We start from the raw sequence: 22,804 nt of genomic DNA on the forward strand, positions 1-22,804 counted from the left end.
TTGCGGGTGTATGAGGTTCAATATTTATACCTAGAGCCCTTACTCTGGGAGGTGGCAAAATCTTATAGAAATTCCCTTGTAGTCGGCGGGGATGATGCCTTCCTTGGCCTGGCTACAGGGGGTATGCAGTCCTTTGTGTGGAGGCGAAACACAGCGTGCTCATTTTTGAGGCACATTGCACCACCAGAAAGTCACTTTATGTGACGTTCCATGTTGCAGCGGCCAGCTCCATTTTTCAAGGCCGCACTGGGTCACTTTTTTGGGGTTAATGCTGCCTCGTACATATTGTTCCCTTTAAGGCAGTTTTCTGCGTTAAAGGGGCGTGCAATGGGTGTTGCTGGGGGCGTTCCCAGCAAAGTCCATGGCTTTTTGACACTGACCCAGATTTACGAGATATTGTAACTCGGAGGCAGCATCAAAAACTTACACCTCCCAGAGTATGTAAGGGAGGCACAATGAGGAAAAATAGCTTTATTTCTCCTGGTGTTTCCCTTTTCTTTGTGTGCTGCATTCTGCAGCACACATAGAAAGGGGAAAAAGCCTCTTGGTCCCCAATTGTGTGGCTATCTAGTAGGAATATACAAAGCCCAACTTTCAGGCTACATCCAGTTATGTAACCCAGAGACAGGCTACAGCCCCTAAATGGCTAATGCAGGAAAATGCCAACTTTCTAAAATGGCATTTTCAAAATTGTAATTTAAATTTCAACTTCCCCATAAGGTAGGAATTGTCAGTACAATACCAGAGACACCAAATTTGATCTGGTTACCTGTTCCCGCTTGGAAATTACGGCTTATAAAATGAAATAAGGTAACTTCAATGTTATCCAATGGAGGGGTAGGCCTTGCAGTAGTGAAAAACAACTTTAAGAGTTTTTCACTACCAGGACATGTTACACTAACAAGTACATGCCCCACTTTTTAAGCACATTGCACGCTGCCCTCCGGGTGCGGACCAGACCTACCCTAAAAAGGAAGGTCTGGGCTTGGCAGTCTGTGTATAACAACTGCATACACAGACTGCAATGGCAGGCCTGGGAAAGGTTTAAGGTGCTACTTAAGTGGGTGGCACAATCAGTGCTGCAGGCCCACTAGTTGCATTTAATTTACCAGCCTTGGGTACAGTTTGTACCACCTACTAAGGAACTTACAAGTACATTAAATATGCCAATTGGGTATAAACCAATTCATCCATGTTTTATGGACAGAGCACAAACACTGTAAGGCTGGTTAGCAGTGGTGAAGTGTTCAGAGTCCTGAAGCCAACAAAAGCTAAGAATACAAACAGGAGGGATGAAGGCAAAAAGTTAGGGGATAAACCACACCAAGGATGTCCAGTCTAACACTCTTAAATTAGTTTTTTAATATTGCAAAGCCCACCTCTCCCATTGAGTAACATTGGAGTCACATATTATATTTAATAAGTTGTAACATCCAAATGGGAGCAGTTGAACTGTTCGTGTTAGGTGCCTTTGATATTGTAGTAAAATATTGTCTCTAATGGTCATGTCAAATTTTTGAAATGGCATTTTCTTGCCGTAGCCATTTAGTGCCTATAGCCTGCTCTGGGTCACATGACTGAGTGTAGTTGACAGTTGGGCTTTTTATATTTCTCCTAGACAGCCACACACACAATAGAGAGCTTAGGTGTGTCTGGATGGGCCATCATGGCAGGATGGGACGGTGAAGTTAGGTACAGCCCTATTTACACTTGAAGAGGCTTTGGATAGCTAGAATGATTATAGAGCAAGAATGGGGCACTTTTGTAGATTCACACAATATTATCTTATTCCAAGAAACCTCGAGTTTGAACACTCCCTATAGGTGCGGGTATTCTTCTTATGGTATTAACACAACTAGGAAAGGGAGGCTTTCGGGAGGTCTAGTGATTTGGTCACAATTGCACTTCGTGCAAAGTCAAAATAGACCCTATTGACTCTTTGGATATCTTGGAAATTGACTTTGCTCTGCCCTCAGGGCAAACAATTACAGTCTTTAATGTATATAACAGAGTGGGCCTGGACACAGAGGATCCAATACGCAGGTGTTCTAGACTAGGCCCTTAATGTACAGGTAACACCTGCTAATTGGTAGCTGGGGATTTTAAATGTACATTTGAACCTTTTGCTTCCACTCCATGAGATTTGACTGAGGAGTATGATAGTTTTGGGAAAATCCCTCAGTTAGAACTTCCGATAGTTAGATGGACCAAAAGAGGAGGACAAGTGTTGGCCCTAACGCCCCAGCATGATCTGAGGACTACAAATGGTAGGACCAAATCTCACTCTAATGATGGAATAGCCTTTAATAGACCTGCCCATGGAAGCAGAATTGACTATTTTTTGGTTGACCTCAGTCTATGGCCCATTGTGTCTGATATGAAAGTGGTCAAAATATCTGAAAGTGACCACAATGCTTATAGCCTCTCTTTATTTAACCTTGGGGAACAAGAATCCTTCGCTAGGGTTCCGAGCGACTTAGGGAAGTTATCCCATACTAAAAATTTGAGAACAATCAGATGGGATTTTGTGGAGCAAAATCCTTGGGCCCTAGAAGCTGTTAAGTCCAAAGTGTCTTAGGTGGTGGCGGTGTTGTCTATACTCCCTAGAGTGGATAAAAGAGAGAAGTTGTGTAATCGACATGAGGTACTCTATATGCACATTAGTGATATTCTGGGCCAATCGAAAAATGGGCGGAAGTGTCATGCTGGGAGGGAAAAAGTGGGCCTCTGTGGCAGAGTGGTACACTAAGGAATGTTGGAGGGCCATGGGTGAGCTCCTACAGGCAGTGAGATCCAAATGTCGCCCTGATATGGTGGGATGCAGAACTAGATACAGACAGCCTTTAGATCATTCCAAGAAACAATGGGAATGCTCACTATGGTCTTCCCTACATAGTGCCCTGGTAGCCAAGGACAATAAGTCCTTTTGGAAAAAATCAGCTTTGTGCCTGAATGGACATGTAGGAAGCTGGCTCTGTATATACTATGCCAAAGTGAGGTATGGTGTGCACAGAGTCCAGTGGAACCCCAAAGGCAGGCAGAGGTAAAGTTAGATAGCACCTCACTCTCTATTTGTGGTAGTGTGGTCAAGCAGTAAGGCAGTATCAGAGGACAGTGTTAAGCATTCATTGTACACACTCAGTCAGCAAATTAATTTACACACTCAATGACTGAACTTCAGACCAATTGTTTTTGTATAAAAATATTCTTTTAGTTATTTTATTTCTTAGAACCAAGCAAACCTGGCACAGGTAAGTTATAAGTACTTTGCAGTAAATATACAGATTGTAACACAGTTTGGATTTCAATTGTAAATGTACTTTGATTTGATTACAGCATTGTTACTGATAATGCAATGCTTTTCAGGATACAGTACATATACTTTGAATGGGATTTTCAGTAAGATTACAGGTAAATTACTTTTTGAGATTACTTTTCTTACACAGAGTAGTGTACCTGGATACTACTCTGGGACATTTCCTGTAAACAGGTAAGTAAAATGGTTTTTGTTAAACAGTACAATTTTAAAGAAATTCTTTAGGTTTTCACACTCCACACTTAGAAACTTCTCACAGAAAAACAGTCAATGTTATGCTATGGAGGAAAATAGTGTTATCGGTTTTGAGATAAGTATTCGGTATTCGGTAGTAGGAGTTGAGGTTCTGGAGGTAGACTCAGGGGTCCCCCAGGGTCAAGGATGCACACTAGGTACACCCTCAGCGGCACTAGGGCGACCGGGTGCAGAGTGCTGAGGCCCAATGTTATCCAATGAGGGATAGGGGGCCTTCTGGCCCCCTATCCCTCATTGGATAACATTGGGAAGTGTAGAAGTGTGAAGTGAGAAGTGTAGCTCACTGGTTAGAGGAGGCATACCCTGAAGCAGAGGTCAGACCCGGGACCAGGGTTCAATTCCCGACGCGGCAGGGTCCGGAGCCCAATTGTCCACGGACTCGATAATTCTCGCTTCGGTGCCCACTCTAAGCACGAGTTCACACTATGCAGCTCTGGGCAACAAGCTTGCTTAATCTCCACAACGACCCCCCCGCGGCGGGATGCCTGGCTTTCACCTTGGGGATGCCCAGTACGGGTTATCTCACAGGGAAAACCAGGACAGGTTCCCAATGCAAGCGCCAAGATGCCCAAGGGTAAGTTGAGTGCTATATAAGAGCACATAATAATAATAATAATAATTCTGGTTGGTGGCTGCTGACGAGCAGGCCACTGGGTTGTGGGAGAAAAGCCCCTGGACATAAGCTCAGGGCAAATGTGGGTTTAGGCCAGCACAAAAGTTGCAACCTCAGCGGCACTGGGGCGCCTGGGTGCAGAGTGCTGTTTTGGCGTCGGAAGCCCTGTAGTTTTCAATGGGGAATCTCTGATTTGCAAAAGGACTGCAGGTTTGGGGACAAATGTCTTCTGGGTGCTACCACCACTTCGAGAGGTAAGTTGGGAAGTTGGGGGTTGGTTAGGCACCGTCAGTTTGGCCACCCGTGGCTGTGGGGCACCGGGTGCAGGGGTGCCTTTTGAGGTCGGATCTTCTTACCAGCTCCTGGTGGCGGTTGGGGGGACCTTCTGGATTTAGGCTGCAGGCGTCAGCTGGAGGCTAGAGGCAGGTCAGGGGTTGCCAGATCTCATGTTAGGATCGCCGGGGGGCCTCTTCTTGGTGTTTGCCCACTCGAGCTTGGGCTGTGGATGGCCGCTGCAGAGTGGTGCGGATTTGCGGTTTCCGGCTGGGACTAGAGGTTGCAGATGAACAAATCCGGTGTTCACGTGAGACAAAGTCTTTGGGGTTGAAGCCAGGCACGTCGTCTGGTGTTTTTGAGATTGCTGACTGTGGGACACACCTGGATTTCGCAGGAGCAGGTTCGAGGTGGAGATAGGCCGGTAGGGCTGGGGCCAAGTCAGTGGGCGTCTTCCTCTTGTTAGATTCTGCACGGCTGTCCGGTCCTTCTTCTTCTTCTTGTAGTTTCTTCTTGTCTGAGGATGCAAGGTTCAGGCGTGTGCCTAAATACTAGATTTAGGGGAATTACAGGTAGGTAAAAGGTAGGGACCAATGGGTCCCTTCCCTGGGGTGAGTACACCCCCTATTATGCCACCCTCCAGTGGGAGGGGGGCATGAGCCTGTCCCTGGTTGGCTGAGTCTCCCCATCTGCAAGATGGCGGGGACTGATAGTTGTGCTTCACCTTGCCTCCCCCACCTGAGGGGTGGCGTTGGCAGAGGTGGGCACACCTCTCTTCCTCACTTGTTTTTCCTGCCGGTACCTCCACCCAAAGTGGGAGTCAGAACCAGTGGGGACTAGTTGCTGGGAGCAGCAAGTGGCCTAGGGAATCTCACAAAGGCAGCAATCCTATGAAGCTTGCCCTTTGTGAACCCTGCCCATTCTGGGGGAGGATGCTTGGCACCTCGTCCCAGGATGTGCATTGCTTCAGGCCCCAGAGAGCAGCAGGCTCTCGACCCAGGGGTCCAGAAACATGTCTGGTGGGGGCAGCTGAAAGCGGCTTGGACACTAGTGGTAGGTTAGTTTTCAGGGGGCATCTCTAAGATGCCCTCTATGTGCATTTGTCATTAAATCCCACACTGGCATCAATGTGGGTTTAATGTGCTGATAAGTTAGATACCAAACTTCTCAGTTTTCAGTGTAGCCATTATGGTGTTGTGGAGTTTGTAATGACAAACTCCCAGCACCACATACTCTTAATGGCAGCACTGCACTTACAATGTCTAAGAATGGACTTAGACACTGTAGGGGTACAGGGCTCATGCACCTGTACCCTCACCACTGTCATAGTGCACCCAGCTAGAGGGGTGACTGACCTATGCCAGGGCAGTGGATTGTAGTCATGGCACACAGAGAGGTGTGCCATGTCGACTCTTCGCTTTGTTCTGCACCAAAACACACAGCCTGCAAAGGCAGTGTGTTAATGTAATGGTACAGGACCTCTAAGGGTGGCACAATAAGTGCTGCAGCCCTTAGAGGCCTTCTCTGGTCACAGTGCCCTGGGTACCTGTGGTACTATGTACCAGGGGCTGACCTGTGGCCAGAGATGCCAATTGGGTTTAGGCTTCAATGCAGTTTTACGGAAAGAACATAGGCCCTGGGTACCTGATTATCAGGAGCCCAGGTCACACTCAGCCAAAGCACAACAGCAATTCAGCAAAAAGTGGGGCCAACCATGCAGAAAGAGGGCACTTTCTGACAGGACCTAGGACTGCTTTAGGGTTTGCTGTATAGCCAGAAGAGTGGGTATCCCATTTTGGGGGGCTCTATGCTAAGGACAGTAAAGAGGATGAGGAGGATGTAGGTTTGTGGGATATTGTTCAACTTGGTACTTGAAATTTCACTTCATTAAACCCATGCAGCTATTAGCTCCTGCATCCAAGCCAGAGCTCCAAGGCCCCATAAAATTCCTAATGATTTGTACAGAGAAGATGTAGAAGTGTGGGACACCATGTTATCCAATGCCATCCCTTTGGGCATGTAAATTTCCCCCTCATGGAAGTCAGCTGAGTTTTTTTGGAAAGATGACAGGGCCAATCCCAGTAGTTATAGACCCATTAGTCTAATCGACTCTGTGCAGAACATTTTCAGCAAGGAGATATTGGCCCGTATTCAGTGTTAGATCCCAGAAGAAAATATTCTGTCTGACTTTCAGGTGGTTTTTCATGCCAATTTTAGGGGCATATCAGCAACAACCAGCGATAATTATCGTTAATCGCACTTAGCGCTAGGATAATGATCGCCGGCTAATGTGGATTTTTATCGCTGAGATAGCGTGCTGATTAGCAACGCTTATCTCAAAAGCGATAAAAATCCTAGCGCTAACTGCCTAACGTGAGATTATCGCTGGAAACCCAGCGATAATCTCACGAAATGTGGCGTTAGCTTGTTGATAGGGACTCACATACTTAGCCATGATATCCACCTTCCATAGGATATCATGGCTAAGTTAGTCCTGAAGCAGGCGTAAGGAAAGTAGCGATAACAGGGGTTATCGCTACTTTTCCTGCCGCTATGCTTTATAGCATGGGGCTTGATGATAGGAGAAATGTCGCTTAGCGACAGTTCTCCTGTCATGTCAGGTCAGGAACCTCCACTTTGCATCTCATTAGAGATGCAAAGCTGGGCGTTAAGAATACGTGCGCTAATGCAAGGTTTCACGCGTTAGCGTGACCTTGCTAATTAGGCGATAAAATTATCGCTGCTTTTTGGGCGAAAACGGCCGCAAAAGCGGCGATAATTTTCTATCGCCGCCTTGTAAATATGCCCCTTAGTACTTTGGACCGGGTTTTTTGTTTCCTCTATCATTTTGGGAAAAACTTTTTTTGAAAGGGGGAAGTTGCATATATTTTTTGTGGCCCTGCATACAGATTTTGACCTGGCCCCTCGTTGCAAACTTTGGAAGGTGGGGGTAGGATCCCACCAAATGTATTGGATATTTTGATCCGGCTTGACTCGGCAAATGAGGCCCAAGTTAGGTGGGAAGCGGAGTGACAATTAACATAGCCCTTTATGATAAATTGTGGAGTCAGACAGGGGTGCATTTTTTTAGGAGTTGCCATTGGCTGGGTGTGTTGTCATTATACCATATCATTTCAGGGAAGATTAGATGGAGCTTTACATAGTTTCCTGTGGTAATCTCTTCACTGTTTACCATTTCATTCTGCCCATCTTGTCTCTGTTCTCCCCTATGCAGGATGTGACCCCTCTGACATTCACTGCCACCTGTTACCTGACGCCGGAAGTGATTGTACTTTTGGCTTTGACAATGCTTGTTAAATTTTGTCACAACCAGCGGCAAAGCCAATAGCATCGCTTGGAATAAAGAAAAAATTGCTGAAAATGGGTGTCTTGCATGCATGCTTTTTTGCACCGCGGCCATCTTGGAATTAATTTTATTATGTTTTTTTTAATGCAAACTGCCCACCCTGCATGCAAGAATGCACCCTGGCCCTCGTGTCAAGTCACGTAAAATAATCTATTAAACATCGCAGCCATCAATGCATGCATACACGGTGCGCATCGTGTAATGGTTTTCCAAATTCTTAAGAAAACCCATTACAAGATGGCAGCCATCAATGCACACGCCTGCACACTGGCCATTGTGTAATGGATTTTTAAAAAAATCCCTATCAAGATGCCAGCTGTGCATACACACATATTTTCAGAGGTAAAAACTTAGGCAGCGTCAAGAGTTTTGCACCCGGTGTCAGAGACAAGGCTCTCTGGACTTTGCAATGCTTGTTTTATGATGGAAAAGTGACTACTCACATTATAACGGTCACTGATATGCTATGGTTTCACAGTTTCCATTAAATAATTTTAGTTAGCTCAAAGGGAGGTTTGCAGCTGTTATAGCCATGTATACATTATTATGTGATGCAAAAGTAAAATGTTTTTGCATCAAACTCTGCGCTATTTCCAGCTGAGACATCTAATAATGCTTCCAAAAATATTTTATGCGACCCGGTCAACTGTGTGCAGGATCCATGAGCCAGTGAGAGGCCCCAGCAATGAAGAGAGGCAAGCGGTGGAAACTCCAAAGCTCCCCATCAATGCATGGTCACAGCTGGAACATCAGCGCAGCTTCTGGTTAGAAACAAAATCAGAGAATCTTTTGCCGAAACAAAAAGGCATCTTCCAGGAGGGAGGGAGGGAGGGAGGGAGGGTAGCTGTGAAATGGCGCCCTTTTATCATCAGCTGACACTGAGCCTATTAGCAGTAAAAGACTGCTGGCGCTGATAAATCAGGAGGAATAACCTGAAATGAAATGAAGAGGGATTCAGCAGGCAGCTCATTAAATTGACACCTCAGCAGTAAAAAGATGTACTATGAAGGGCCCTTAAAGGAGCTCTCTCCTTCAGAGAGGGTTTAGCCTCAGACTGGGACCCATATGAGACCCATGCAGAGGGGGCGCCTTGACTCCGGGCATGAGTGTGGGGGGGGGGGGGGTATTTGTAAGTCTGTGAGGCCGAGAAGCCCCTCAGTGTCTTCAGCGTCGGTACACTCCAGGCAAACACATAAGGGTCGCTGGTAGCCAGATGTGCAGCCACAGATGGTTTGCAGGTAAGCAGAGCTTGGGTGAGCAGTGTGGGAGTGGGTGGGCATGATAAGTGACATCATTGATGACATCACTGATAACATCTCAAATGACATCATTTGATATGTCATTGGGCCTGAATCTTAATTTGTTTTTAAAATGGCAAGTAAGTGAACAGGATGGACACACCTTGGCCCCTCCTTAAGTCACAAACTAGAAATAAAAATAATTTCAGGTTGCGAGTACCGCCGCACCAGATACCTGGCAAGGCTACCCCTGTGGTATCGCTGTACTAGTACTGCAGTACTGCGACCAACTGCTGTCGTACAGGATATAGGTTGTGCACAGTGAGGGTGCAATCAATACACCGCTGTGGGGGAGCCTTTGGCTGTACGCAAACAGGGGGCTGGAGACTCAAGAAGGCTGGATGCCGGGCTTGGCCAGAGGCTGTGACCTATTTTGTGGAAGGGATGACCAATGTATAATTTTCATGATAGTGGGGCGATGTGTTTGTAGGAACATTGACGTTTGAGTTTTATGGAACATGTGACTTATGATTGACTGGGGTCTATGTGAGGAATGAATGAAGTGCTTCTATTGAATTGTTAAAAGGTATTAACAATTTTGTACATGCAATATATAAAAAAACATGGCTTTGGAGGGTTTTAACCACTGTAGGGCAGAGGATGATCTGTTAATGCCAAAAGCGCTTCCTTCATAGTGCAGTCAACTTTAACGGGTCATCTACAGTCCCTAAAAAATATATATATTTGGTGAAAAGACCGGAACATTTTTCTTCCAAAAAACTAAATCGGCATGTGAGGAAAATGCTACCCTTGAGTCCTGAGTTTGATTTTGTTTTTTGCTTTGCTGTAGTGCATAGCACACTGTAGCAGTAGCTTGTAGCAGCAATAGGGTCCTGATCCTGGCTTCATAGATAGAAATGGCTTGCTCTTGTTTCTTTAACACTTCTTAGTTTACAGCCTGATGGTGTCCTAGTAATGGGCAAATTGAGAACCACTGGAGATGTTGAGCTTGTCTGTAAGATAAATGAGGGTGCTAATTGTGATGGCTTTGCAAGTTATGTAGCTGCTTTTGAAGATGGTGAGTTTTGGCAAGGGGAGCCAGTGGAGTTTCATCAGTATTGAGGTGATGTGATCATATTTTCAGGCCCTGGATGAAATGTGCTGCAACTTGTAGGATGCTCTTAACTCGTTGTGTGCTCATGACGAGCTTAGCTCGTCATGAGTCACAGTGGAGCTGTGCTCATGATGAGCTGAGCTCGTCATAACTGCCGCGGCCTGCCCACGCACGGTTAATTCCTTGCCTGTGCGGGAAAATTAATCAGTGGGCGGGGTCGTGACGAGCTGAGCTCGTCATGCGCATAGCTCCACTGTGAGTCATAACGAGCTGAGCTCGTCACGAGCACAGCGGTGCTGCGCCCCCCCCCCCCACTTACTTATTCTCAGAGAAGTATACAGAGAATACACAGTGGGACATTTTCAATATATTTATTGAACCAACGTTATTCTTCTATAAAAAACACGTGTGCTCCAATGATTAATAGACAGAAGCAGATAAACGGGATTACAAGCACAAAAAACGTAAATCATAGATATTATTCTACCATGGTGCGAAAAAAGTGTATAAATGCAGACATATAAAACAAGGCAGTAATCAAGCGTACTCCTTCTCTGCAAACCCTACTCTAAGTCTACCTAGAAAGTGTGTAGTTGTGGAGCCAAGAATCCCCTCAATGGAGGATCAAACCCCATTATCAGATGGGAGAGAATGAAGGACCCCATCTTTTTTTTGAACTGGACACCCCACACGCTCTGTCAGACCGCCGAGTTGTGAAGTCTTAGCATGCAGTAACCCTCGGTGTCAACCGAAGTGCCTCCTCCCCTAATCTATTGGGATGCTCAACTTTTATAATAGAAAGCAGCCTTGCGTTGTGTGTATAGATCAGTGATTTCATGGATATGTAGATAGTCCTGTCGCCCCCTGGATGAAGATACAGAGGACATTTGTACATCGTGTGAATTGAGAACTTGTACATGATGCTCAGAGCATTGTGATAATGTTGTACAAAGCTAGATGTGTAAACATGTTTAGTTTCAGAGAAACTAATCCAACATTGAAGCACACGAAAATATGTGCAAAGCTTAACGTATGAAATGTTCCCTGTCCCACCACAATTCTATCACCCCTCAAGGTTTACAGGTCCTCCAGAATCCCAAGCAGGCGACCTAAGGAGATGCCTCAATCTTCTCACCTAGGACCTCAGAGAGCATCCCAAGTATCCTTACAGGTGGATCCAGGGATTCCCCGGCTTTCCACAGTCTTTGAGGTGTAAAGTTTGTGCAATGGAGAAAATTAAGTTGGATGGTATTTTATGTCATATTTTATTTGTATTTTTTGTATTTATATTTTATCCAATGCTCTGTTTTCTCACATGTTCTTTTTTTTCTTATACAAACCTAAAAAAAGCAAATTTGACTTGATTTGAAGTTGAATAAGGCGCAAACGGGCGAATATGACCAGGGTGCGAGATGTCATGCTTGCTTCTCACCATTCTGCCTCTTCCAGGGGGCCCAACCCTCCCTCCCACCGTGCCTTAAGGTTCAATAACCTACATGGGGAGTGATTAACTAGGGTCCTATGTACCTGGGAAATGCCTCCTTCATCCAGCCAGCCCATAAGTATTCTTGCCTCTAGGGGCTTGTAATCCGCAGGTGTGGTGAGTGCATTTTCATACCACAACAGTGAATGTCTACGCAGGACATGGCGGTGAAATTGGGATTTATGGAGGGAGACTTCTGATTGACGCAGGAGGAAAGATTTCATGTGGCCGCCCTCCCTAACATCCCTGTCTCGACACCCCTATCGGGTCCAATCCCTGAAAACCTTTAAGTTGAGCCACTTGGTCCAGCCATCTTCCAGTCCAGAGGGGTTTCCATTGTCACTTTGTGTTCCCACCCAGACCACCGCAATGCTGACCGCCAGGCCTGGAATGCTACCCTGCTGATCTCTGGAAGAGCCTGGGGGATGGGTGGCCCATATAGTTTACCAACAATATTATCCAGGCCGATTAGAGAAACTTCCCCCTTAAAGGCAGGATCCTCCCATCCACCATATATCCAGATGTTCACCACACATATGCGCGCAGTCCAATTATAGAGACGGATGTCAGCCATGGCCAGGCCTCCTTCCAATGTGGACCTGACACTTAAACCGAAGAAAATTCTTGGGGGCTTGTTGGTCCATAAGGATGTATGAGCCTAGAAGGGGGATAGTTGCGAGCCAGGAGTTTGGGATAGAGAAGGGGCAGTTCTGGAGGACATACAACAGGCGCAGGAGAATCATCATCTTATATAAGGCCGCCCTCCCAGCAGTTTGAGACGCAGTTTGGTCCACCGGTCCATACCCACTTGGATGGCATGAGTGAGTGGGCGAACATTGAGGCTCTAGGCCGATTCTGGTTCACAGTTTATGGGGATCCCCAGGTAGCGGAAACTCAATCGTCGAGTGGGAAGAACAGGGTGCCAAGTTTTGTCCCCTCTGTTACCCCTCAGGGGGACCAGGAGAGAATATTTTGACATATTTGTACAGCTTATTTACAGGTATTTAACTGTCTACACTCTTTTTTCCACACTCCTTGGACCCTAGAAAAATTGTCACATAATGTAGATTTTCCTAATAGATTATGACGGAAAGTCTTAATTTTATTAAAGACACGGAGGCGAGTATTATGCTTACTTTTCTTGCTTTATTCCCAATAGCAGCAAGATAAAACTACGACTCCCAGAAGGCTTGGAGAAAGAACTACCAGCCAATGGGAAACAAAGAAACAAATACTGACCAATCACAACCAAGGTAATAGTATAAGGTCTATCGTGACTGCGAACAGCCCTCTTTTCTTATGCGAGCAATTACAGAGAATGCAAAAATAAAGGAGAAACAGAGAACAAAATGCATAAAGTCAAAGTCCACGTAAAAAGTTCTTTTCCGAAGACCACCAGAGGAGACTCGGAGAGAAGGTCAAATCCAAGGACGGAAGGTGACGTCACAGAAGGAACGATCGTGGTAGAATTCATGATGACCTCAGGATGATGCCGGTGGCAGCGCAGGAGTTCCTGTGGGGAGGGAGAACACCAGTTAGAAGTGTTGTGGCGGGATAATACTCGCCTCCGTGTCTTTAATAAAATTAAGACTTTCCGTCATAATCTATTAGGAAAATCTACATTTTATGTCAAGACCGGAGGCTCCTATTATGCTTGTTTAAAGCATATCAACCACCAAAGAAGAAGCAGTAAGAACAGGTTTGCAATAAAATGTACGGAACACTGTATCATTAGACCAATCTGCTGACTTCAGGATATCCTCCAGACGGGAGCCAGCCCAAAAGGCTTTAGAAGCCATGGCTCCTCTAGTGGAATGAGCCCCGAAAACGGAGACGTCAATACCGGCCAGGGACATGACCCAACGAACCCAACGGGCCAAAGTAGCAGCAGAAACAGGATGAAAGGGTTTACGAAAAGAAATCAGGAGTTGGGAGCTGGAGGAAGTCCTGAGAGCAGAGGTCTTATTTTCATAAACTTTTAAACATTGACCTACACACAGTTTGGGATTGGAGGGAAAATAGGGATAGAACACAGAATGTAAATTGGTCTTGGTACGTTTGTGAATATGAAACATCACACCGGTAGGAGTAAACTGTCTAGAAGAAACATCTAAGGCTTTCACATCAGATACTCGTTTAATGGAAATTAAACATAATAACATAGTAAGTTTAGCTGAAATCATTTTCAAAGAAAGAGCAGAATTGTCAGGCCAGTCAGAAAACAACTGCAAAACCAAATTGACATCCCATAAACTAGAATACTTAGCCAAAGGCGGTTTCGAAAAACGAATTCCTCTTAGCAATCTGCATACCAAGGGATGAGCCCCCGCAGGTTTTCCATCAATGTGGGCATGATTGAGAGAAATGGCAGATCTGTATAGGTTGATGGTACGATAGGATTTGCCGGAGCTAGCCTCAGAGGCTAAGAAATTAACCATAAAGTTTAAAGAGGCTGAAACGGGATCGACAGATTTTTGTAGACACCAGCTTGACCAAAGAGACCAGGCGGACTTGTAAGCCTTGGAGGTGCCTGGGGCCCATGCCCGACTAATAAAGACTGAAGCTTCCTGTGAAATGACGAAATCAGAAGAGGAAGGCTGGAGATTTTCCAGGCGGACAACGTCAGAGACTGGTCGACCACTAAAGGATGGGGGTTGCCCTGAGGGTCCGAGAGAAGATTGGGGAAAGGAGAAAGAAGGACGGGAAAGTCTACCGCCAATTCCAGGAGTGATGGGAACCAAATCTGGGACTGCCAAAAGGGAGCTACTATCACCAGAGACGTCATTTGGCGACGCACTTGCGATAGGACTCTGTTGATCAACAGAAAAGGAGGAAAGGCATAATTGAGGTGAAGGGACCAATCTTGGAGGAAGGCGTCGGTCGCCAGAGCCAAAGGATCCGGACGCCAGCTGAAGAAATGAGGCAACTGGGAATTGAGTCGGGAAGCAAAGAGGTCTATTGAGAAAGGACCCCACAACTGAGAGAGGGAGAGAAACACGGAGGGAAGAAGCTTCCAATCGCTGGAATCCCGGAGGAAGCGAGAATGCCAATCGGCCACAGCGTTGAGGTCTCCTGGGAGGTATTCCGCAGAGAGCGATAGTTTGTTGGAAAGGCAAAATTCCCAAAGACTTTTTGCTAGATCTGCTAGAGCTTTCGATTTTGTGCCACCGAGATGGTTTATATAGCGAACCGCAGAAACATTGTCCATGCGAAGAAGGATGGTACAACTTACTTTGTCTTTTGCCAGACTCTGGATTGCAAAGGAGCCTGCAAGCATCTCTAAACAGTTGATGTGCAATTTGGACTCCTCTTTTGACCATGTACCGCCAGTCGATATTGGTCCACAACGGGCGCCCCAACCCGTCAGGCTTGCATCGGATTCTAATACAAGATCTGGGGCGGAAGCGAAAATGGTTCGACCGTTCCAGGCCTCCAAATGGTTTAACCACCATTGCAGTTCCAGGTGAGATTCGAGATCTAATTCTATGTGATCGGAATACGCGAGACCTTGTCGAAGATGCCTGATCTTTAGGCGTTGAAGAGCGCGGTAATGAAGGGGACCTGGGAAGATAGCCTGAATGGAAGCCGATAGAAGGCCGACTATTCTCGCAAGGGTCCTGAGAGAAATGAGAGGACGGCGCAGAACCTGGGAAATCTCCGTTTGAATCGTGGAGATCTTGGACTGTGGAAGAAACAGAGAAGCCAAGGGAGAGTCTATGCGGAACCCCAGAAACTCCATACTCTGAGACGGGATGAGGGAGGACTTTTCTAAATTGAGGAGAAAGCCTAATTCCAACAGAAGAGAGCGGGTAGTGTTGAGATCGCTCAATAATGCCAGTTTGTCTAGGTTCATGAGAAGAATGTCGTCGAGATAGATGATGAGTCTGATCCCCAGAGATCTTAGATAAGCCGCAACGGGTCTCATTACCTTTGTGAAGCACCAGGGTGCTGAAGAAAGACCGAAGGGCAGAGATCGAAAACGATAAGTGACGTTTTGCCATTGAAATTGGAGGAATTTCGTGTGGGATTCGTGAATAGGAATAGAAAGATACGCGTCTTGGAGATCGATGCGGACCATCCAATCGTTTTGACGCAAGGTGTCTCGTAAATGAAGAATTGTTTCCATTTTGAAGTGGCGATAAACCACAAACTGATTGAAAAATCTGAGATTGATCACCGGTCTCATCTTTTTGTTCTTCTTTTGAACAAGAAAAAGGGTGCTGAGGAAACCTGAGGGATCGAAGGGGGAAACGAGAATAGCTCTTTTGGAGAGAAGGGCCTGGATTTCCGAGGAGACCAGGAGGGACATTTCTGTTGAGAACACTAGAGGGGCAGGAAGGACGTGTTGAAAAGGAGGAGCGTAAAGCTCGATACGATAATCTTGGACGGTGTCGAGAACCCATGGATCTGCCGTGAGAGTCTGCCACCTGTGAAGGAAAAGAGCTAAACGACCCCCAACAGGAATAACTGTACTCACCTTGTTGAGAGTTGTTGTTGTTGTGGCGGAAACCACGTTGGCCCCTGCCTCTGTAGCCCCGACCTCTTTGGGGGTAAAATTGGGGCTTGAAATCCTGTTGGTTGGAGTTGAAGGCACCACGGGAGCCTTGGGACTGGAATCCACGGCCGGTAGAGCGGCTCCTGCCTCTTCCGGCCCTGCCAAAAACCCGAGACGGGAAGACCTTTTTGATGGACTGTTGCGCCTTATCCAAGGAGGCGAAGGTGGTGACGAACCGACTTAAATCTCTCACTAACGAATCTCCAAAGAGAAGACCATCGGCCTTGACGCCGGGATCAAGGGGGGCAAGGTTGGCCAGCTTGGGATCTAATTTGATTAAGAGGCCCTTGCGGCGCTCATGAGTTAAGGCCGCATTAGTGTTGCCCAAGAGACAAAAAGCGCGTTGGACCCACAGTGAAATGTCTTCTGGATTAAGTTCTGAGCCATCCAGGCGAGCTGATTCAGCCAAATCGAAAATGCGGGCCAACGGTCCCACTAAATCAAGCAGTTTGTCTTGGCAGGAAGACCAAGCCTTGTCCACCCCTTTGCGTGGGTCCTTGCCAAACTTTGAGAAGAAAGTGAGGAGAGGCTGATTGATAGCAGGGGTAGAAGTTATATGAGAAGGGAGAGAGGGCTTCGGACACTCGGACTTTAATTTAGCTCTTACAGTTTTGTCTAAAGGCAGACGAAGTCTGGAGGTGATATACTCTCCCACGTGATCAATAGGGAACCATTCGGTAGAATTGGGGTGTCTGATAGAAGCAGGGTCAAAAAGGGGCGTACCCTCTGGGTCAAGCACCTGCTCCGATGCAAAAGCATCCAATTTTAATTTCTTAGGAGGGGACGATGGGTTTACTATGTCAAAAACATCATCAAGGTCATTGGCGTCACCCATATCGTCATCTGTATCGTAAATTGTAGAAATGACCAATTTCTGTGGTACCTCCAGGTTGTTGGACTTGGCTTTACGCTTGCCAGCTAGACTTTTTAACCCCTCCTGAATAGGAGGCCTGGGAGGAACCACGTCCTCTGTCATATGTGAGGAAGACTCACCAACCACCTTTGACGCCAAAGAAGAAACCTTGGAGTGTACCACTGTAAGTTTTCTGCTATCCCCCGCAGATTGGGCCATTGCTTTGGTCATTAAGCTCAAAAGAGAATTCTCCATAGTCTTGAAAAAACGCTTCATAGAAGCCTCAACAGCAGATTCCACAGAGGAATTAATAAAAGAACTTAAATCCTCCTTAAACTCATCACCTTCATTATCATTTGGCTCATTTGAAACTTGCATGGTGAAAATATATAGAGAAAGCTGCACAAACCCGAAGAGAAAGGGTTAATTGTGAGGAAAGAATAATGGGCGTGTGAAAATGAGGAAAACTCCTCCCTCTAGGGGTGTGTAATCCAGGGAACAGGAAACCACAAATACTGAGGAAGCGAAGCGTGAGCCGATAACAGCTGCGTCAAGCTGAGAAGAGGTTCCAAAGCGCTGCGCCACCGTTGAAGAGAGCGAGCGGTGAGAGAGGCGCGTGTGGGGCAGGGAAAGCGCGGAGAGCGCGTGGGGGGGAACGGTAAAGCCGAAGGCATGAACTCGCGTAGGAGCGCGAGGTAACAGAAGCAGCGAATATACGCTGTAAAGCCTAGTGATAAAATAAACAAAGCACAATTCAAAACTTAAGTCACAATTAATGGTAATAACAGAAAAGGTACTTATCTTGACTGCGAGCAGCAAGAAAAGAGGGCTGTTCGCAGTCACGATAGACCTTATACTATTACCTTGGTTGTGATTGGTCAGTATTTGTTTCTTTGTTTCCCATTAGCTGGTAGTTCTTTCTCCAAGCCTTCTGGGAGTCGTAGTTTTATCTTGCTGCTATTGGGAATAAAGCAAGAAAAGTAAGCATAATAGGAGCCTCCGGTCTTGACATAAAATTCACTTTACAAAATCAACTTCCTTTGCAGACAGAGAAAGAAAAGTAAACACCGTCCCCATGTTAAAAGTATACGCAGCAATTTTCCAGAAACAATAGCCTGACATTTGACCTTTGTCTTAATGTGCAGCACATGTGACAATATAAAAAGAAAATGTAAAGGCGTTTTATTGCTTAATTATTTTCTGAGCTCCTGCATGGTTATTTTGGGTTGCTGCAGAAAACATCCCCTGCCAACCCCTCCCCACCCTGTACCTTCACTTGAAGCTTTTTGTATTAGATTCCATACATTATAATGCAAATGCTGTTTGTTTAGACAAACTGAGATTTGATCATTACTGTGCCAGCAGCCTGAATGGTTTGGGAGGGGGGAGGCTAATATGGACTGCGCGGCTGTCAAATGCTACCCCCCCTCCATAGCTTTGGCCATCGTAAGACCCACCCCAATCCCTCCCCCAGCTTCTTGATAACAATAGAAGCTCAGCCCTCTACGTGGCTTTCACTGGCTCCATGATGCACTGTCGAGCTCAGTGACAGCCTCGTGTTAGCAGATGGACTGTGCTGCCTCAGGCTTGTGCAGTATGTTTTGTGCCTGTGTGAGGGGACCATAGTTGAAGTCCCTCAGACATGTGCAATCTAGACTTCCGGCTACAGAGTGCTGTGTTTTCAGAGCACCCTGTGAGTGGACCATGCCTCAGCCCTCCCCTCCCCCCCTCCCCAGCCTGGAGACCAGGCAGAGAGGGCAGAGCTGCGCTGGCAGTGTTCATGAAGACAAACACTGAACAGTACTCAATTAAAAAGTGAGGCGGAGGCCTCACTGGAGGCAGAAGGGCTACAGCCTGAGGCCCTGATACAGAGCCGCTGCCGCAGACTTGTATTGCTCCACTGGTCACACAGAGGCGGGTGGCGACTTCTAAAACTGGTGAGGCACGTGCAGCACCTAAAAGTTCAATCCTTGTCTAAAGTTTGGACATGCTTGCATTTGTATTGCAGTGGCAGTCAGGGCACATTCTATGTGTAGGTACATTTTATTTATATAGCACGTGCACCGATCACCTTTACAATACAAATTTAACTTTAACTAAAATAAATCAACATAAAGAAAATTAGCCTTACCTTGATGAACTGATCCTGCACACTTGCGCCGCCAGGCAAAGATGTGCATGCTGGGTAAAAGCATCCCAGCCAATCCAAGCACTGCTACTGGGCTGCTTTCAATTGCAAGCAGCATAAGAGGAGGGCCAGGATTGGCTTGCTCAGGGAAACACAATGGTCTGTAGGAGACTGGTGGGGCTGTGTCAAAGCTCTTGCAGATCCCACGTAGCGTTGATTATGGAAGCAAAAACTGCGCATGTCAGGGTGGCCACAGCAGACGCACAGCCAATCTGACATGCGCAGTGCATTAACACAGCCCGAGTCAAGGCAAGTCAAATCAAAAGCAACTTTATTTGATTTCATCGGAAATCATGAACGTACACATATTGTAAAAACAATCAACAGTAACAATTATCACTATCTTAAAATCATTGTAGAAAATCAATTTTTTTCCTGGACTGTAAAACTCTGCAGAAGTTGCAAAAAGTCATTTTTTAAAATAAGTGTTTATGTGGCGCAAGGGACACCTCCCTGCACGCAAACAATCATTAGTGTTTTGCTGTTTCCATTTGTGCTGCACAACGCAGCACAAATGGAAACAGCAAAAACAAGGGGAAATTAAACATTTCTCCTTGTTTCGCCAGGGTAATACTAGGTTTTCCTAGCCTTAATTTTGTCACTGCCCCATATTTAGCCCACCCTTGTAAATTTGGAGCAGCATCAAAACCAATGGGTGATGCTGCAGAACGCCCATCACAACACTCATTGCCCTCCCCTTTCATGCTAAGTATCGCATGTTAGGGTGCCTTTTTACAAGGCAGCATTAAGCCACGTTAAGTGGCTTAATACTGCCTTGTAAATAAAGAAAAACCCCTATTGCCACCACAACGTACTGAAAAGTGACGCTGTGGTGGTAATAAGGGCTTGTAAATATGTCCCTGGGTGTGTAAAGTGCTTTGAGATGAAGTGTTGTCATGTGGGTAGTTCAAAAGATTTTTGACCAATCATTCGGAGTCAGGAAGGTAACTAAGCAATGAAAATTATCCCATCTAAAGCATGTCAGGACAAATTTGTGTTCGTGTTATGAACAAACTTTAAATAAGTTTGAAGGGAAAAAGTGACCAGTGACTTAGTTTAGTCAGTTCCATTGGGAACCGAGCTTCCTCAAACAGTGATAGACACATCTTACATAAGTCTTCTCTTGACACAGACTGCAATGTTTCTTGGCACAAAATGTTGTCAGTTTGAGGCAATCCTCGATCACCTTTTGATTTAAAGGGGTATCCGCACTGGTCCACACTGTACGCCACAACAGAATGGCATGTGAGCGAACGATATCAACTGAAAATGGCATGTCCAGTTCTGAGTGACAAACAAGGTTCTTGAAACTAATTCTTCACAGTTTGGAGGGTAACAGTATCCCAAAATCCCCAAAGCTGTGATAAATGTACCTCCCCATTCACAAGCTGGTGCTAAAAGCCCACAGCACCAGTTTACCCGCAATAGCAGCCACAAAAAACATCGCCACAGAGGATCCCCGCAACTATCGCTAGTGAGATGCAGAGTGGGCGTTCCGGTGCCAAAAGCCGCGACCACACCACTCCTCAACATTCTCAACGACCAGACAGATCGGCGATAAGAACACAAAACCAGCGATAAGGCGCTTTAGCAGCAGGAAATCTACACCTGCTCTGACCTGGTGTAAAGTCGGACTGCAGCCAGCACCACAAAAGGGAGACCAGCCCAAGGGCCACATCGGAAGTGCAACAGATGCCATGGAGCCACACATCATGCGGCCCGGACACCCAAGAGGGCCACAACACACACCAACACCCCCCCAGGGACCACCCCTCGCTGGCACCCCCCCAACAAAGATATGCCACATCAGCTACACAAAAACTTGTACAAATTATTCTTCATGATGTCGTACAATCACAACAGTTGAAATGCATGTGTCGACACAGAAATGAGTATCACACATTCACTTCTGAAGCAACAAAAAACCTTTATGAAAATGAACACTCAAATGAAATAAAGACACATGGCAGCTCCCCTCAGGAAAATCCGTAGATCACAACCTGCAAGACAAAAATCATGATGAGAAGGTGTGTCCTGCGCACATCAAAGGACAGAGAGAGAGCGAAGGAGAGAGAGAGAGGAAGAGAGGGAGATAGAGAGATAAGAAGAGAGGGGGAGAGAGAGAGAGAGAGAGAAGAAGAGAGGGGGAGAGAGAAAGAGAAAGAGAGAGAGAGAGAGAGAGAAAAGAAGAGAGAGAGAGAGAGAGACAGATAGCGCTGCCCCTGCGCACCCAGGCAACATTGCTCACCTGCTGCCACCGGTGTGTCTCTAACCACGTGCCGGTATGTATTGCAGTTCACCAGGTCACACATCTGAGTCAGAGCCGTCAGCTGAAACAGAGTCCAGATACATGACTGGCACAGTACAAACACCTGCACAAGACAACATCGCCTGCCCGCCCATGCACACCCAGGCCTCACAGCTCACCTTCTGCCACCAGTGCGTAGACAGGAGGTCCCACCATGTGCCGCTGCAAGCCACAAGCCTGAGGCCCACAGACATGGCACCCTCCACACCATGCAGCCACGCCAACAGAGCTCACATTTGGTGCTAGGTCCTGATTACTCCATGGCAGAGGACATACCGGTGCACCCGGGAACATCGCAGGCTGCACACCTGCTCAGCAGCTTAAGGTGCCACTGACTCAGTGCACCCAAAGTCCCCGTCCCATGGCGGAGTGCCTGTGCAGTCTGCAAGGCCTCGGATGCCACCATCCCTGTGCACAACAACTCATGTGCCCTTTATGAATGAGAAGCTTGGAGCAGCCGTCATCCAGTCACCACCAGAAGAGGGGAATGTGACATTGTCGGCCCCTTATGTTGGCGGAGTCACATGGCCTGTGACACCTGTGCCGGATGGGGGTGGTGTGTGTGAAAACCTGCCTTCAGTGACATGCTGACAACTAGATCAGTGACCTGCACAACACCAGTGAGTACGCCTGCGATGGGCAGCAATGATGGCCCCCCCCTCGGAGCATAAGCAGAGTGGTCTGGCCTGCCATACGCCGGACCATCGCAGGGCCTGCAACAATGACTCGTGGGCTCTGGCCGTGGTCCAGTCCATGTCCGGACAAGGAGTTGACTGATGCGTGTGACCCTGTTGTAGTGTCCACAGGACCCGGTACACAAAATGCAATGTCGCACCCTCAGACTGGCATCCCACAGGATGAATGTCGTTGCACAAGGGAAGCCACTCTGCCCTCATTCAACCACACATCCATACCCGAATTATGTAAGACATGACACAGCAGTGCGACACTGGATGTTTATTTGCACATCCAGTGCAGGCATGCAGCTGGAGCGGTACAGGGCAAGGCCGAGCACACTACACAATATGGGCCCATGGAGGGCCAGCCAGAGTCCATCCAAGGATGACATGTACTGGGAAGAGGAAGGGTACAGTCCGCAGTCTGTCCGCCGTGTCATTGGTCGTCAAACAGGATGTGGCAGTCCATGTCGCTGTCCAAGGTAAGTGCATCGGAGTGTATCGGGGGTCAGTGGAAGGTCATGAGGCCATGTGCGGGAACAAGCAGAAACAGGCCAGGTGGCA

At 46.8% G+C, this 22,804-nt stretch overlaps 1 protein-coding gene and 1 long non-coding RNA gene across 2 annotated transcripts; both read right to left on the bottom strand.

The window, feature by feature from the left end:
- Window positions 1-12,938: 12,938 nt before the first annotated feature.
- On the bottom strand, window positions 12,939-19,223 carry LOC146783162 (uncharacterized). The gene is made up of 3 exons (XR_014970385.1): window positions 19,199-19,223; window positions 17,931-18,024; window positions 12,939-13,172 (listed from the first exon to the last, which is right to left on the bottom strand). It is a non-coding gene; the product is annotated as an uncharacterized LOC146783162 (long non-coding RNA).
- LOC146783163 (uncharacterized) lies at window positions 14,441-17,445 on the bottom strand. The gene is made up of 2 exons (XM_085635047.1): window positions 16,137-17,445; window positions 14,441-14,469 (listed from the first exon to the last, which is right to left on the bottom strand). Exons 1-2 carry the CDS (start codon window positions 17,443-17,445, stop codon window positions 14,441-14,443), a joined length of 1,338 nt encoding a protein of 445 aa, XP_085491173.1.
- Window positions 19,224-22,804: the final 3,581 nt, after the last annotated feature.

Source organism: Triturus cristatus, chromosome 11 (genome assembly GCF_964204655.1).
Source record: "Triturus cristatus chromosome 11, aTriCri1.1, whole genome shotgun sequence".
NCBI lineage: Eukaryota > Metazoa > Chordata > Amphibia > Caudata > Salamandridae > Triturus > Triturus cristatus.